Source organism: Mytilus edulis, chromosome 10, assembly GCF_963676685.1.
Source record: "Mytilus edulis chromosome 10, xbMytEdul2.2, whole genome shotgun sequence".
NCBI lineage: Eukaryota > Metazoa > Mollusca > Bivalvia > Mytilida > Mytilidae > Mytilus > Mytilus edulis.
Window position 1 is genome coordinate 35,473,830 of NC_092353.1, and position 17,832 is coordinate 35,491,661.

The following is a 17,832-nucleotide window of genomic DNA, read 5'->3' on the forward strand; positions in this document are numbered from 1 at the left end:
CGTCGTCGTCGTCGTCGTCGTCGTCGTCTGCGTCGTCGTCCGGCGTCCGAATACTTTTAGTTTTCGCACTCTAACTTTAGTAAAAGTGAATGGAAATCTATGAAATTTTAACACAAGGTTTATGACCACAAAAGGAAGGTTGGTATTGATTTTGGGAGTTTTGGTCCCAACATTTTAGGAATTAGGGGCCAAAAAGGGCCCAAATAAGCATTTTCTTGGTTTTCGCACTATAACTTTAGTTTAAGTTAATAGAAATCTATGAAATTTTGACACAAGGTTTATGACCACAAAAGAACGGTTGGGATTGATTTTGGGAGTTTAGGTTTCAACAGTTTAGGAATTAGGGGCCAAAAAAGGGCCCAAATAAGCATTATTCTTGGTTTTCGCACAATAACTTTAGTTTAAGTAAATAGAAATCAATGAAATTTTAACACAATGTTAATGACTACAAAAGGAAGGTTGGTATTGATTTTGGGAGTTTAGGTCCCAACAGTTTAGGAATTAGGGGCCAAAAAGGGACCCAAATAAGCATTTTTCTTGGTTTTCGCACCATAACGTTAGTATAAGTAAATAGAAATCTATGAAATTTAAACACAAGGTTTATGACCATAAAAGGAAGGTTGGTATTGATTTTGGGAGTTTTGGTCCCAACAGAATAAGGGGCCCAAAGGGTCCAAAATTAAACTTTGTTTGATTTCATCAAAATTGAATAATTGGGGTTCTTTGATATGCCGAATCTAACTGTCATGATTGTGTATGTAGATTCTTAACTTTTGGTCCCGTTTTCAAATTGGTCTACATTAAGGTCCAAAGGGTCCAAAATTAAACTTAGTTTGATTTTGACAAAAAATGAATCAGTTAGGTTCTTTGATATGCTGAATCTAAAAATGTACTTAGATTCTTGATTATTGGCCCAGTTTTCAAGTTGGTCCAAATCGGGGTCCAAAATTAAACTTTGTTTGATTTCATCAAAAATTGAATAAATGGGGTTCTTTGATATACCAAATCTAACTGTGTATGTAGATTCTTCATTTTTGGTCCTGTTTTCAAATTGGTCTACACTAAAGTCCAAAGGGTCCAAAATTAAACTTAGTCTGATTTCAACAAAAATTGAAATCTTGGGGTTCTTTGATATGCTGAATCCAAAAATGTACTTAGATTTTTTATTATGGGCCCAGTTTTCAAGTTGGTCCAAATCAGGATCTAAAATTATTATATTAAGTGTTGTGCAATAGCAAGTCTTTTCAATTGCACAGTATTGCGCAATGGCAAGAAATATCTAATTGCACAATATTGTGAAATAGCAAATTTTTTTTTAATTAGAGTTATCTTTCTTTGTCCAGAATAGTAAGCAAGAAATATCTAATTGCAAAATATTGTGCAATAGCAAGATTTTTTTTAATTGGAGTTATCTTTCTTTGTCCAGAATCAACTTAAATCTTTGTTATATACAATATACAATGTATATTCACTTTTTACTACCAACTGATAGATTATAATAAATAACATTCAGTGATAACAAGCAGTTTTTTTTACATCTTAATATTTTATGATGTATTTAAATGAGTAGTTATTGTTGCAAACTCCATTAGAAATTTTAATTGAGATTAGTTTTGGAATAAGGGAAAGGGGGATGTGATTAAAAAAATTGGGTTCAATTTTTCTCATTTGAAATTTCATAAATAAAAAAGAAAATTTCTTCAAACATTTTTATGCCCCACCTACGATAGTAGAGGGGCATTATGTTTTCTGGTCTGTGCGTCCGTCCGTCCGTCCGTCCGTCTGTCCGTTCGTTCGTCCGTCCGTTCGTCCGTCCGTCTGTCCCGCTTCAGGTTAAAGTTTTTGGTCAAGGTAGTTTTTGATGAAGTTTAAGTCCAATCGACTTCACATGTCCCCTATGATATGATCTTTCTAATTTTAATGCCAAATTAGAGTTTTTACCCCAATTTCACGGTCCACTGAACATGGAAAATGATAGTGCGAGTGGGGCATTCGTGTACTGAGGACACATTCTTGTTTTGAGAGGATTAATATTCAACAGCATAGTGAATTGCTCTAAGAGAAAACAAAAATTTTAAGTTCATTAGAACACATTCATTCTGTGTCAGAAACCTATGCTGTGTCAACTATTTAATCACAATCCAAATTTAGAGCTGAATCCAGCTTGAATGTTGTGTCCATACTTGCCCCAACCGTTCAGGGTTCAACCTCTGCGGTCGTATAAAGCTACGCCCTGCGGAGCATCTGGTTGTTGTATGTGTGTGATAAGGGTAAGAGTGCATTAGTTGCATTCATTTGTAACAGGTATTTTACTAATTGTACATGAATTAACAAAAACATCTATCTTCTGCTTTATAAAACCAACTTTTTTCAAGTTATTTTAAAATTGATATAGAAAAATGTAGTATCAAAAAAAGTTTTCGTGTGTATTAGATTTCCTGCAATTTGCATAAAATCCTAAAAAAAATTAGACTTCGTTGAAAATAATTATAAATTCTTGGATTTGCAAACGAGCCTATAGATTAAATTTGTTCGGAATCTAACTTCGTGATTGAACAATGAAATCCATTTAATTACTGAAGAGGGGTGAAAGCTACCAGAGGGACAGTCAATCGAGAATAAACTGACAACGCAATGGCTAAAAAGGAAAATACTAACAGACAACTAATAATACACAAGACACAACATAGTAAACGAAAGACTAAGCAACACGAACCCCATTATGAAACGTAACTTCTGTTATATCATATAAACCACGTTGCTAGAATATTGCTATAACTCTCTTTATCTATTTATGCAAGTAATGTTAAACATTTGAATGTATTTTGATTCATAATATCGTTAAATTATTTCCAAGTTAAAAAGATATTGGACTGAAGAAAATGTTTTCTTTTTGAATACAGCTAATGATCATCGATTAAATTATATAGATGGCACCATTATTGTTTTTTTCTTCGATCTTATATTTATATTTTTATTGATAGGGCAATGAGCTCCTTTTCGAGATATTTTTATATATTTTGAAATCGACTGGGATAGAATGACTCGAACTTTAACCTCATATTTTCGTCTCAAATCGAAAGAAAGGAAATCAAAAATAGTCTTAAATTTTGGTAAGTGGCCTTTATGGGCTTTTGAAGTTTTATATGAAAAGAAAATTGATATTATTCGGCAAATTATTTTACCCTGTATCGTAGAGAAAAATTCCAGGAATTCGAACATCTGACACAAATTCATCAATCTCAACGAAGTACAACCTTCATAATTGTTTCAATTTCAATCATATCCAAATATTTGTAGGCAAATTACTTACCCTTTTAGTAAATTACATATTGATGTAGTCAAAGACTACAAAAAACACTTTTCTTTTTCAGATGAAGATAAGTTAAAATGTCCATCGGGGTGGATATATAATGAAAACTCTTGTTACCTCTTTACGATAACAAGTTATGGTATCCCCTGGTTTGGTGCAAAGGTAAGTTGTTATTTGTACTAAATGGTTGGGGTATTTTTTTTATTTTTTTTTACTTTTCAAGAATGTTTTTTAACTACGGCAACGTTTAATTCAGAATTTATGCTATAATGGGGTAAAATTTGTATTTTACAATGGGGAGATGTAACAACTTTCTACACAAGAGAAACAAGAATGTAAACTTTCCAGGTTAACTTTTGGCCCTCAATCGTGAGTCAGGATATATACCAAAAAGTATATAGTGTCAAAAGACCACAGGATATCACAATTTGAAACGACAAAAAAACCATCTAAAGGCTTTTTATAAGAATGCATAATAAAATGAAAATACATTACAACAGACTATCCTATGATGGAATTTATATGAATTATAGACAAATTGTGAAGAAATATCAATTGCTTTTAGAGATCAAAATAAACGGAAAAGAGTATAAAATTGAGAATGGAAATGGGGAATGTGCCAAAGAGACAACAACCTGACCATAGAAAAAAACAACAGCAGAAGGTCACCAAAATGGTCTTCAATGTAGCGAGAAACTCCCGCACCCGGAGGCGTCCTTCAACTGGCCCCTAAACAAATATATACATTTATTTGTGTAGAAGCTAGTTCTTTATGTTAGAACTGGAACAGATGTATTAAACAGATATGTCATGTTAATAAGGGGTATTTGCGAAAAATACCAGTCAAGGGACTGTGAAATTTTCCAAGCCGCTAGGCGAGGGACATTTGGTTACAAGACTGGTATTATTTCGCAAATACCCCTCCATAACATGATACATCTGTTTGATTACACCGAATAGATTTTGATTGACACTGTCAGTAAATGTGAATGGTAATCGGGAATTATATCTGTACTTTAGTGCTGTCTTTTTGTAATGTCATGGTATCTATGATACGTGTAAACGACAATGTTGTTCCATCCATTAATCGTTTATTTTTACAGACGTCTTTTTTCCCTCTTTATATATATAGTATCATGATATCTCAGTAGTATAAGTTCGAATCCCGGCGAGGGAAGAACAAAAAACAAAAAAAAATGCGAAAGCAAATTGACAGATCTAACATTGTTAGGTTGATGTTTAGACGAGTTGTATATATACAGAATGTACACAGCAATGTACAACCATCATTGCTGGTGATCCGATGGATAAATATGTTATAGAGTTGTCACTGATTCAGACGTATTTATAAATATAATTATTTCTGTGACTGACTGTATCTAACATTAATTTGTAGGATCCTTTACTATAGATATTTCAGGTGATTTGTACCTATTTCATCTTCATGTCTTATATATCATGTACTGTATTACGACGCTAGATTGAAACTGACGAGGAAAGGTAACATCCGGCCACCGACAGCTTTCTTTTTGTGAAGCCCAGGTGGTCGGGTGGTTTAGCGCTTGATGCAGTGCGACGATTTGGTGTCACGATATCTCAGTAGCATGAGTTCGAATCCCAGCGAGGGAAGAACAAAAAAATTTGCGAAAGCAAATTTACTTCTAACGTTGTTAGGTTGATGTTTAGACGAGTTGTATAATTATATATATTTATATCTTAGTTCCGATTTAATACAATCAATATTGTTTAACCATGTTGTCTTAATAATTGGGATCAGTGAGAAAGGTTCTGAATAATTTGTGGGGGTGGAAACAGGCTCACGAGGATAGAACAGGAATATCCAAAATGGAAAATATCAAGGTATTTAATGCAAATTCACCGGCAGTGGTGAAAAAAAACAAATCCTATAAAATGAAGAATGTGCAACAAATACACTGGTTTTCAACCAATCAAAATGCAGCCTTCTTACATAAGGTGTAGTTAAGGTTGACAGACACCCCTTATCAGCTGACTTAAAAGAATTCGTTATATAAACACAGTTCACAAGAAGTATAAACGTTAAACTGACGTTTTAACCAGACAAACAAAACGTTCAAATTGTTAAACAACTCTGAATGCTTCCATTTTACAGAATGCTTGAAACGCATACCTTTATCTTTTTAAATCTATTGATTCAAACACAAACTCAGTCACCGTTAAGTAACACAGTCAGTAACCGAACGTATACCGAAATAAGATTTGTTTGCTGATTCTATACATCATTAATAAAATCTTCTGGACTTCGTACCGTGGAGAGATTAAAAACGATAGAAAAACGAAAAAAACAATATGTGTGACAAAACAAAATTATTTTTTGTAGAAAATTGCAGTACAACTGATCTTCATATCAATGCAATATAAATGGTCAGAATAACAAAACGCATTGTACTAGTATATCTAAGCTTCTGTTGTTAATGAGTTTTTAAAGTCTTTAAATTGCCTGCCCTTAAATTCATATCTTAGAAACATTTCGGATCTAATATAAACAAGTAATATTATAATAAGAGCTACCGGTTGTATTGGGAATGTCTTTGAGGTTGTATTTCGATGAGCCTTCATTAGTTTATCGGTTAGTGACAGTGAATTAACACATATCGGGGTTTTTTCATAATACAAAACATATAATTTTACTCTTGGCCTGATTTCAATCATCGCAATATAAACAAGATTATTTGTTTACATTCTAGACGTTTTGTGAAGAACATGGTGCAAAACTTGCAGAGATAGAGACGGAATCTGAAGACAAATACATTTTAAGCAACATGAAAAATTTAGGATCACGTGATTGTAAGTATAGGCGTAAGGACTTTTGCTAAAATCAGATTATAAAATAAATATGCTTAGACAAATCCAAAACTGTTTAATAAAAGACTTTTTGTTGGACTATCATGGTTTAAACGTCAATTTTACCCAAATGTTAGATGTTGTTCCAGTTTCTGCGGAAAAGGATATGTGGTATGACTGTAAATGAAATAATAATCAACCAGACTAAAATGAAGTAGTTTAGTTTAAACAATATTTTATTCAAATAAATTGAATTGGATTGGGCAACAGGCATAGCCTATGTAAGCCCTCTCCACAAAACAAGGTACAATATATTACATTCAAACAAAGCAACACATACACAAACATAAAGACAAAACAGAATTAATTTTTCAAAAATACCTCTTAGCTGACTGGAATGATATTTCAAATAGTTAACTCAGATCAAAAGTATGACTATTTTAAAATGCTTCAAATGTTAACTTAGAAAAATTATGAAAAAAAAAAAATTATGAAAAAAAAAAAAAAAAAGTTTTAGTATTCTAGGTTGTATACTCCAACATTGATTTAGAGGTCTCACATTAAATTAAATGGTCTCCAGTCAGCTATCTAAAATAATAAATTTAATAACTCATTTTTAAAACAACATGTTTGATATCATGTACTTATTTTTACTAAATTATTGCACCTGAAGAAAAACGACAACGAGTAGTAACCATATTGATACATTAAAGAATTATAATAATATAAAAAGAATTTAGAATGTTATTAATAAAAGAAAAGAAAAAAATAGATTTAAGAAATTAAAGATATACAAATTGAATATATGAATGATATAGAAATAAAAGTGCATTTATTAGCTTTTTAGCTTTAATAATATTAATTTCAATGTACTGTCGTTTCATTATATTTTTGTTTCAATTTTAATTATTTTTTAGCTGGTTCGGGTTTAAGAGCTTAATATAATATAAAATACAGACATACAAAGTAAAAGTTAATTTTGTTTTGGACTATAAAATACATTTCATTATACAAATCTCTCTGAATTTTTTATATATTCATGAACAGCCTTAACTATCTGCACATTGTCTTCAATACTCATAGATTGATCACCAAATAGTATCAAGTTTAAATCAATATCAACTCCATAAGCAGACAGTTTATCAAGGAGTGTGATCCTGTTAATAGTGTATGATGGACAATCAAAAAAATAATGTTGGTTGTCTTCATGAAGTAACAGTTAGCTATTATAGACCATCGTATAAAAATTCATGTACATTAAAGCGCGTATGCTTTACAGATAGTAAAGTATCGTGTCGCCATTAGAGCTTATCTCAAGGTCGCCATGAAAGATTTGAATTTTTTTCTACTTTATATAAATAACATGATGTTGTATGAGTGCCAGTGAGACAAGTCCCCATCCACATCACAATGTAAAAAAGCTAAACAATTATAATTCAAATTCTGGAGTTTAGGCTCACGCCCAACAGCAAGCTATAAAGGACAAAAAAAGGCGTAAATTAAACATAAAACCCAACGGTCAATAAAAAAACATACAGTAAACGTTGATGAACTCCATTAACAAACCATATGAAAAATATGCACATGGACTAATGCAGGTTACATGTATTGGCTTCCAAAACTTTAGAAAAACCCGTTAAAATTTGGTTTCATGAATGACACTGGATAGTATAAATTCAATACAATTGTCGGAGTGTCAAACACATCTTTGTACGTGTTTGCAATAATAAATATCGACATTTTGAAGGAATTCATTTGGGAACCAACTGTGTCCCTTTAATATTGCCATGGATCAAGTTTATAACCCAACTCAGAAAAAATCCGTCTCAATCAATTGCATTTTATTAATGAAATTTTCAAATTATTTACCGTTACCATGATAATGATATTATTGTAATATAATTAAAAGAAATAGAGAAGCGTTTCAGGTTTCAATGAACGTAAACAAAAACAAAAAAACTGGTTAATTGTCAAGTCAGGAATTTCGTTACAAAAAAAAAAAATCTTAAACAATTTATAAATACAAAAATTCTGTTAAACATGATTCACATTCTATTCTATTACGGTAATGTTGTTTATAAAGCCTATTAAAATGTTAATTATACCCAATCCATGTTAATTAATTCATCTGTTTGATAGCTTTATATTAAAGGTTACCAATTACAAATAGTATTTTATTAAGAATGCTTAATGTATATATATAAAACAGAACTTCAGCTAATTATACCCCACAAATTAACTTTGGGTCGAATATAGAAACCACCATGTCCGTTTGTCCCTTTTGCTATTTAAAGTGTCTTTCTAACTATTATAGCTTTCTAGCACGCAATATAATGATAACAACCGTAATTAAATAGCGATAACGCTAATAAACAGTCCACTGATGATAATATCAACGTCGATTGATTTTAGAACTTGTCTTGTTAACCGACCACTACCTTGATAACCTCTTATAATATTAATAAGAGTTGTAATATTCAACTTTTTTGCAGGTACACACATTTACAGATTCAGTAAAAAAAACAATTCTGTACCTTGACCATTGAAACGTTCTGTAATTGTGCTATTTTTCTGATAAATTTCTTGATATTATTTGTTTCTCTAGATTTTTGGTTAGGAGGAAGAGATGATGAAGTGGAAGGCTCGTGGAAATGGTCGTCAGGAACACCTTTTACATATACACATTGGCTTCCAGGAGAACCAAATGATAACTCAGGTGTTTATAAACAGGATTATTTGATGACTAATTACGCGGGATGGATTGATCATCCATCGTCCCTCTTGCATGTTCGTCATTATGTATGCGAAATGGGTAAGTTAATACTAAAACCCTTTATTGGGTATTGTATTCTAACTGGAATTAAATAATGTTTTCTTAAGACACAAAAAAAAAATACATGAAACGTAGAAGTTGATGAGGACATAATAAGTAGATGTACAAAATCTATAACAGTTTATCAGCGACTTTCGTAAGAGCTAGGAGTCTTTGAGCTTAGGACTCTGGTGATAGTGTTGCCTAGTGACAATGTGAAGGTTCGGGATATGTGAGCGTGTTCACAAAGGTTCTTTAAACTATATTCTTTCATAATTTTCTGAGGTTTCTTCACATTTCTGTAGAAATGATTTTCGAAGTTGCTTTGTCTTACCGCCGTTTTATTCATCTTGTATGTTGTTTGTTAATTGGTAATCATACATAGGTATATTTTCACACTTTCTTAAAACAAAAAAGACAGCTTTAATTCAAAGTTTTAGATTCGTTCATTTAAACTGGTTTTAAGACATCAGTTGTTTTGTTTGAATTTACTGCACCTTGTTAGAGATTTAGTGAAATGAACACAATTCCAAATATAAATAGTCCGTTGCCATTTATTGCAGATAAAGCCATATTTTCTAATAAACACCATAATAATGTACATTTGATTGATATGTTGTCGGCTATGTCAGTGGTGAATTACATTTTGTATAAAAAAAATAAAATTAATAGGATTAGTCAATATATTTGGAAAAACCAGACTACCTCGAACTGATTCGTCATTTCTTTAGTTTGCGTAGACTTTTTATTAGTAAATAAGTATATTAAGACATTTCTAATTAGAAATAAAAAAAAAGTACTTTGAATTTGATACTCTGTGAACAAAGTTTGATTGGATTTACGAACCTTTTTCTTCTCAGATGTCTTTTGTCTAACATGTAGACAGAAAACACTCAAAAGTCAGACAAAATTTTGTTATTTCAGAATCTGTTGACTATTAGTTGAATATCACGTGGCGGTACATACAAATAATACAGTTCTATATCACAGAGGCTATTAAATTATTTAAGAGTTATTTTAAAAGATTGTATGTAGATCGACAGAAGTCACTTAATATTCTTAATATAAATTCATTTAAAGTTAACAACATTGTTTATTCTCGCATACAAGAGATTTAAGAAACTTAAGACTTTCTATCATTTTGATTTAATCTCAATCTTTCTTTTCAATAGAAAATGCAATAAGATTAAAGACGCTGAATTGAGTTTCATTTATGTGATCACCAACGGAAGTCAAAATAGCATGTCATTAATCAATAAAGTGGTCAGTGATCGGAAATTCAATTACACGTGTATTGTCGGATTAACTATTCAATCCCGGAGTATATGTTTCCTAACGGGAAGGATTGTGCCTGATGTTCATATGATGAAATCATAATCTTTCAGTCTGTTTAATTGAAGCCTGGAGCTGGCATGTCAGTTAACTGCTAATAGTCTGTTGCTATTTATGTATTATTGTCATTTTGTTTATTTTCTTTGGTTACATCTTCGGACATCAGACTCGGACTTCTCTTGAACTGAACTTTAATGTGCGTATTGTTATGCGTTTACTTTTCTACATTGGCTAGATGTATAGGGGGAGGGTTGAGATCTCACAAACATGTTTAACCCCGCCGCATTTTTGCGCCTGTCCCAAGTCAGGAGCCTCTGGCCTTTGTTAGTCTTGTATTATTTTAATTTTAGTTTCTTGTGTACAATTTTGAAATTAGTATGGCGTTCATTATCACTGAACTAGTATATATTTGTTTAGGGGCCAGCTGAAGGACGCCTCCGGGTGCGGGAATTTCTCGCTACATTGAAGACCTGTTGGTGACCTTCTGCTGTTGTGTTTTTTTCCATGGTCGGGTTGTTGTCTCTTTGGCACATTCCCCATTTCCATTCTCAATTTTATTTGATAAATGCGATAAGTTTGAGATAACTAATGAATTTTGAATGCTTTTGATAACCTTGGGACCTTAGATTTAGTTTGTCTCAACCAAAATTTCGACTCTTCAAATTTAGACACATCAGAGGATTCTAAATACATATATTTATATGCAAAAAAGTTCGGGACCTCGAGAAAACTTTGACTTATCCAAAATTTCGAGTCAACCGAGTTCGACACAACAAGAGCTAACTGTAGTTTTTTCTATGAATAGTGTATGAATTACTATCCCCAGTTATCTAAAAAAATTAATTTGTCAATCATTTTCCCCTGGTTTCTGCTTCAATAATTATATTTTTAAAAAGAGAAGCTAAGTAGACATAAACTTTTTCGGTAATCAATTACCTTTTATTTTGCCTTTATTTCCCCAATTTTGACAACATTAGTTTCCAATGTTCTTTGTAAAAAGGTTAATAAGTGACAAATCTAAGTTGAATAAGGGAAAATATAAAAATTCTGGCCTACACACATGATATAACACATCTTATTATTGTTTTATATATATGGTCACAATAAAACTTCATTATGATCCAATGCCTCAAACCTTGTCCCGTTCAAGGTGGTACCTTGTACCGGTTTAAGCAAAACTTGTAAGAAGATTGTGATCATGCTACATCGATCTGTCACCAAACGAAACTTCCAGGTAACATCAACGAATAATCAACTAAATTATGTTATGACTAACTGCCAGTCTTTCCTCAAATTATACTAACAATGCATACTAAGTAAGACACACAATTACAAATTGCGTCGGTAAACCACATTGAAACTTTAATCTTTACTTGTATTATTAGAAACAAATAAATAAAAGATTTTTTTTCAAATTGAAGCTATGAGAAATGTAACAGGTGGGAATAAATTAACTTCGATACAGATGCGTGTTGGGGAACACTTTCAGAAAGAAGGGAAAAACACAAGCTCACTATGTTTTATAAAATGGTGAATAAGGAAACTCCATATTATTTACAAAACTTGGTACCAAATCAAATAGTTAATTTACATAACCATTTCACTCGTCAGACTCAAAATACTTCGGAAATTCGTACAAGAACCAATCTATACTCCGATTATTTCCTTCCTTTGTCTATTTAATTGTAGAATAAGTTACCAGACCAAACGAGAAATTCTACGTCTTTAAGCATTTTTAAAAGTCGTATAAAAACCCCAAATAATAAATGCCCAAATTTTTACTACACTGGTACAAGAATGGGTCAAGTATTACATGCCAGATTAAGGATGAATAGTAGTTCTCTAAATGAACATTTGTTCAAACGAAATCTAGTAGATTCTACAAACTGCTCGTGTGGTTTGATCGAGTCTACAGCTTATTTCTTATTGCATTGTAAAAAATATGACGAATTGCGTAATGACATTATTTTCTCAATTAATTATCCAGTCACACTAAACACGAATTTACTTTTTTTTTGGATCACAAGCTCTAAATTTAGACCAAAATAAAGATATTTTTGGAAAAGTACAAAAATTCCTACTGAAGTGCAAGAGATTTACAAGTTAAATTGTTATTCACTATTCTCACTAAGTTGCAATTCATCTAAACATGTGTGTAGTATTTCAGTGTAGTTTTCTGTTTTCTTTTTTTTACTTTTTTTTTCTTCTTTTGTTGTATTTATTTTCATCATTTTAAAATTATTATTTTTTCTCCTTTCTTTTTTTGTTATATAGTTACTTATTTATTCTTGTTCCATGTCATAGTTACATTGCATGCTATATTTATGTAATAGTTAACTGGAGTTGGTATTTCAAGGAAACGGATTAATATAAGCTATATATAGCTTGTTTCCGAATCCTGTTATTATTGTGTATTTTGTATGATGATATATTTGTATTGATGGTGAATAAATATGTTTAAACTAAAAGCTCTTTTTTCAGTTGCCCATGAGATAAATTGCCCAACAGATTGGTTGTCTTTTGACAATTCGTGTTACCTCTTTATGGACTCAAGGAATGAACTTGATTGGTTTAGTGCAGACGTAAGTTTATCTGTTGATATAGATGAGAACAAATAGTTATAGTAATTTATGAACTTGTCACAAATCACTATCATTGAGTTGAAAGGATTAGAAAGAAACAACCATGAACGTTGGAGATAACAACCAAGTGTGATTGGGAAGGTTTTGGCCAAAACAGCATAAGAAATATTTAAAGGGGCAGTAATGACGCTGCTAACGTATTTTTACGACATCAAACAGTAATATATTGGGGAAAAGTTGCATTTTCGACTGAATTTTATCATTCAAACTGATTTAACTTGACAACGATTGTGCTAAAATGACAAAATGTCTAATAACATAAGTAGATTATTGTACCCACTTTTATATAAAAAAAAAGAGACATCAATGAAAGGTTTTTAAATTAGATAAATATACAGTAAAAATATGATTCTTATTTTATAAAAACATGTACTTTAATAATAATCAATTATTTCCAAAGAATTGTTATACAAATATAGAATATTCTTATGTAAGGAACGTTTTCATATTGTCTTTACATTAATCCGCTTGTGTGTATTTTTTTTTAACAAAACAGTTAGGTATGTCTATCCAAAATTTAGAAGCAAATGTGTAAAATTTCGATCCAATGTATCTCTTTAAGGGGCACTAGCTTTGAGATAGAGGGAAGCATTTTTTAAATCATTGATGAATGTGAAATAGTAAAATACAAATTCGCTTTTCACAGCCGAGTTGGTTCAGGTGTGTAAAACTATGCCACTTTTCATCGCTAATTTGATTTTTAATATGTTGGATTGAAGATTGTTACTGTCAGAAATCGCCTTTAAATTGCAGCCAACAAAAGACACAAATCAATAATAAAATTTAACAATATTTAGTATACAAACATTTACAAAAAGTATTACACAAATATTACTGTCAAATTAACTGTCAAAACATGAGTCCAATCTTTTATCTTTGTATCCGGATATCTTCTCTGAATCCAATCTGAATATTACGTTCACAACTTAGGTCACAATCCAGTATGATGTTGTTTGTAGAATAAAAGTGTCAATCCAAATGCTGTGAATACTAATGTCTATCGAAGTTTAACTTTAGTGTCTGCATATATATAGTTGTCACGGAAATTTCTAGAACACTCTAGAAATGGAACGTCCTTGAAAGTTACAACGGAAGTTTCTAGTAAAATGTAAAATTCTAAATAACGCATCTTTTATTAGGATCATTCTGGAATCATTATGAAAGTCAAATGGAAAGTTCCAATCATTTTGTGTTTGTTCTAGTGATTTCTAAACTACACAGTTATACGATTATTTTGTAAACAACTATCAGACCACACAACACAAATTAGGCCAACATAATAAATACAATAATTACAATATCATAACAAGATACATACGAACAATTTGCCATTATAGAAAGACATCTATTTTGGTGCAAATTGTAGGATTTCTTATCAATTTTTTTGTATCACATTTATAATAAATGGGATGCATCATGTTTTCAATAGCTGCATCAATCCGTCTGTTGGCTTGCGTGTTCAATAAAGTGTATATATTTCTATGATGTTTGATTTTTCATTTGACTGAATAGGACATTAATATTTTTTGTTTAACAACATAAGCACCACGACAAGTGCCAAATGTGAACCAGGATCAGCTTACCCGGGAGCACATGAAATCACCCTAAGTTTTTTTGGTGGGTTTGTGTTGATTTAGTTGTCTATGTTGTGTCTTGTTAACTATTACTTGTTTTTTTTTGTTTTTTTTTTCTAGCCATGGCATTGTCAGCTTATTTTTGATCAATGAGTTTGAATGTCATTCTGGTGTCTTTCGCCCCTCTTCCAATGAAAAAGAAAGGTCATAGGTGTTTACCAATGTTCTCATCTCACAAATCGATATAAATCAATGTAAAAAATAAACTGAGAATTTGCATGAACTGTTAAAGCAGCATAATCCGTTGCGTCGACAAGATACTACGATATAATTTTTTTCATTAGGGTTTTTCTCGTGTTTTTTTTTTTTTTTTGGGGGGGGTGGATCTCCTACAATACTTTCTTAGATGATTTATATGCTTTTAGCTTGCATCATATTCATTCGCATCTTCCTATTCAGAAACCTCGTAAGTTTAAGTTTCACATCACACGCATCTTTATTTTCTTGTTTGCAGATTCAAAAGTTTTGTTGATATTTGTTTAACTTATATACATCATTTATGAAATTGAGGAAGAAGAGCTTTGTATATTGTATAGACACCTGGTGTTTGTTATAGATAATGTGTAGTTCTACATATTTTTGGAATAGATTGTCGAATTGCTCCTGTCTAAAAGAGGGGCGAAAGATACCAAAGGGACTGTCAAACTCATAAATCTAAAACAAACTGACAACGCTATGACTAAAAATGAAAAAGACAAACAGAAAAACAATAGTACACATGACACAACATAGAAAACTAAAGAATAAGCAATTGTCGTCCACCGATCATCTCCTTCCTTTTATTTGTATCTATGTTTTCTTAATGATATTAGTTAGAATGCAAACATAATTATGTAATTTCATCCGCGGTCAAACTCCATTTATCAAATTAAACACATAACTTTTTACATTTAAGAATGCTTGCCGAGAAAATGGTACAATACTTGCAGAAATAGAGACAGAAGCAGAAGATGAATATATTCGAAACATCATTAGAAATCAATACTTCGGAGAATGTAAGCCTAACATGATAGTATAATAAGATTAGAAATGTTACGTTTTAAACATCTATGAAACATCATAGGTTTCAGTGATTATCCAATGTTATTTATACATTGTTGTTGTGGTGTCTTAAAATGGCGTTCATGGACCTTATCTGTGAATAAAACATTACTATTAATTAGGGTTTGCTCTTTGTCAGGTAATATTATGAAATGCCTAAAAACAAACCCAAATTATTGACTTATTGTTTAACTAGTTCATTTTTTGATTTTTAATACCTATTATAGTAAATGTGGTTTAATATTAATCAATATTGAACAGAATTGCCATATTCAAAGTTTTCCACAAATGGTTATTTATGGTGTAATGTTTGGTAAAATTCAAGTTCAACACACTACTTATTGGTTGTGACATCACTTTGATGTTCAGTACGTACCACTGACCTACAGGCGGAAACCCATTAGAAATAGGACAAAAGAATTAAAGCTCTTTGTTAGAGAAGGCGATAAATGCTTACTGTAATGTTTACTATAGGTGACACGGTAGTATTTCCTGGCCCGTAAGGGATAATGATAGTCTTTTAATTTTTTTTGTACTTTCCAACACTGCCAAAAATTTTACATTCACAGTTAACTGAAGTACTTTCATTTTACTATTCAGAAATGAATTTGAATGTGTATCATGACCGTTAACTTGTTTTGCTATTTATAAAAACCTAAGGCTACTAGTGCATTAAGGTCTTTTATCGTGCAGTGAATACAAAAATTTTAAAAAAATCTCAAAAAACCATTTTCATCCGTATGTTAAATTTTTTCATATTTTTCTACACCTGATTTATCCCTTAGTTTGGGAAAGTATGTTCAGTTGATACTGTATTTTTTAGCTTACCTGGCCGAAAGGCCAAGTGAGCTTTTCTCATCACTTGGCGTCCGGCGTCCGTCGTCGTCCGTCGTCGTCCGTCGTCGTCCGTCGTCGTCGTCCTGCGTTAACTTTTACAAAAATCTTCTCCTCTGAAACTACTGGGCCAAATTTAACCAAACTTGGCCACAATCATCATTGGGGTATCTAGTTTAACAAATGTGTCCGGTGACCCGGCCAACCAACCAAGATGGCCGCCATGGCTAAAAATAGAACATAGGGGTAAAATGCAGTTTTTGGCTTATAACTCAAAAACCAAAGCATTTAGAGCAAATCTGACATGGGGGTAATATTGTTCATTAGGTCAAGATCTATCTGCCCTGAAATTTTCAGATGAATCGGACGTTTCGTTGTTGGGTTGCTGCCCCTGAAATGGTAATTTTAAGGAAATTTTGCTGTTTTGGTTATTATCTTGAAAATTATTATAGATAGAGATAAACTGTAAACAGCAATAATGTTTAGCAAAGTAAGATCTACAAATAAGTCAACATGACCAAAATGGTCAGTTGACCACTTTAGGAGTTATTGCCCTTTATAGTCAATTTTTAACCATTTTTCGTAAATCTTAAAAATCTTTTAGAAAAATCTTCTCCTCTGAAACTACTGGGCCAAATTTAACCAAACTTGGCCATAATCATCATTGGGGTATTTAGTTTAAAAAATGTGTCCGGTGACCCGGCCAACCAACCAATATGGCCGCCATGGCTAAAAATAAATCATAGGGGTAAAATGCAGTTTTTGGCTTATAACTCAAAAACCAAAGCATTAAGAGGAAATCTGACAGGGGTAATATTGTTCATCAGATCAAGATCTATCTGCCCTGAAATTTTCAATTGAATCAGACATTTCGTTGTTGGGTTGCTGCCCCTGAAATGGTAATTTTAAGGAAATTTTGCTGTTTTTGGTTATTATCTTGAATATTATTATAGATAGAGATAAACTGTAACAGCAATAATGTTCAGCAAAGTAAGATCTACAAATAAGTCAACATGACCAAAATCGTCAGTTGATCACTTTAGGAGTTATTGCCCTTTATAGTCAATTTTTAACCATTTTTCGTAAATCTTAGTAATCTTTTAGAAAAATCTTCTCCTCTGAAACTACTGGGCCAAATTTAACCAAACTTGACCCTAATCATCATTTGGGTATCTAGTTTAAAAAATGTGTCCAATGACCCGGCCAACCAACCAAGATGGTCGCCATGGCTAAAAATAGAACATAGGGGTAAAATGCAGTTTTTGGCTTATAACTCAAAAACCAAAGCATTTAGAGCAAATCTGACTGGGGTAAAATTGTTCATCAGGTCAAGATCTATCTGCCCTGAAATTTTCAGATGAATCGGACATTTCGTTGTTGGGTTGCTGCCCCTGAAATGGT

The 17,832-nt window shown here is 31.8% G+C and overlaps 1 protein-coding gene across 5 annotated transcripts in view; it reads left to right on the forward strand.

The window, feature by feature from the left end:
- LOC139491017 (uncharacterized) overlaps positions 1-17,832 on the forward strand; it is a 75,526-nt gene that overhangs the window by 21,662 nt on the left and 36,032 nt on the right. For all 5 annotated transcript variants that reach the window (XM_071278264.1, XM_071278261.1, XM_071278263.1 and 2 more), the window contains 5 exons: positions 3,375-3,475; positions 6,040-6,139; positions 8,742-8,948; positions 12,762-12,862; positions 15,452-15,551. In XM_071278264.1, coding sequence (XP_071134365.1) covers positions 3,375-3,475; positions 6,040-6,139; positions 8,742-8,948; positions 12,762-12,862; positions 15,452-15,551 — 609 coding nt within the window. The remainder of the gene's footprint in view (positions 1-3,374; positions 3,476-6,039; positions 6,140-8,741; positions 8,949-12,761; positions 12,863-15,451; positions 15,552-17,832) is intronic.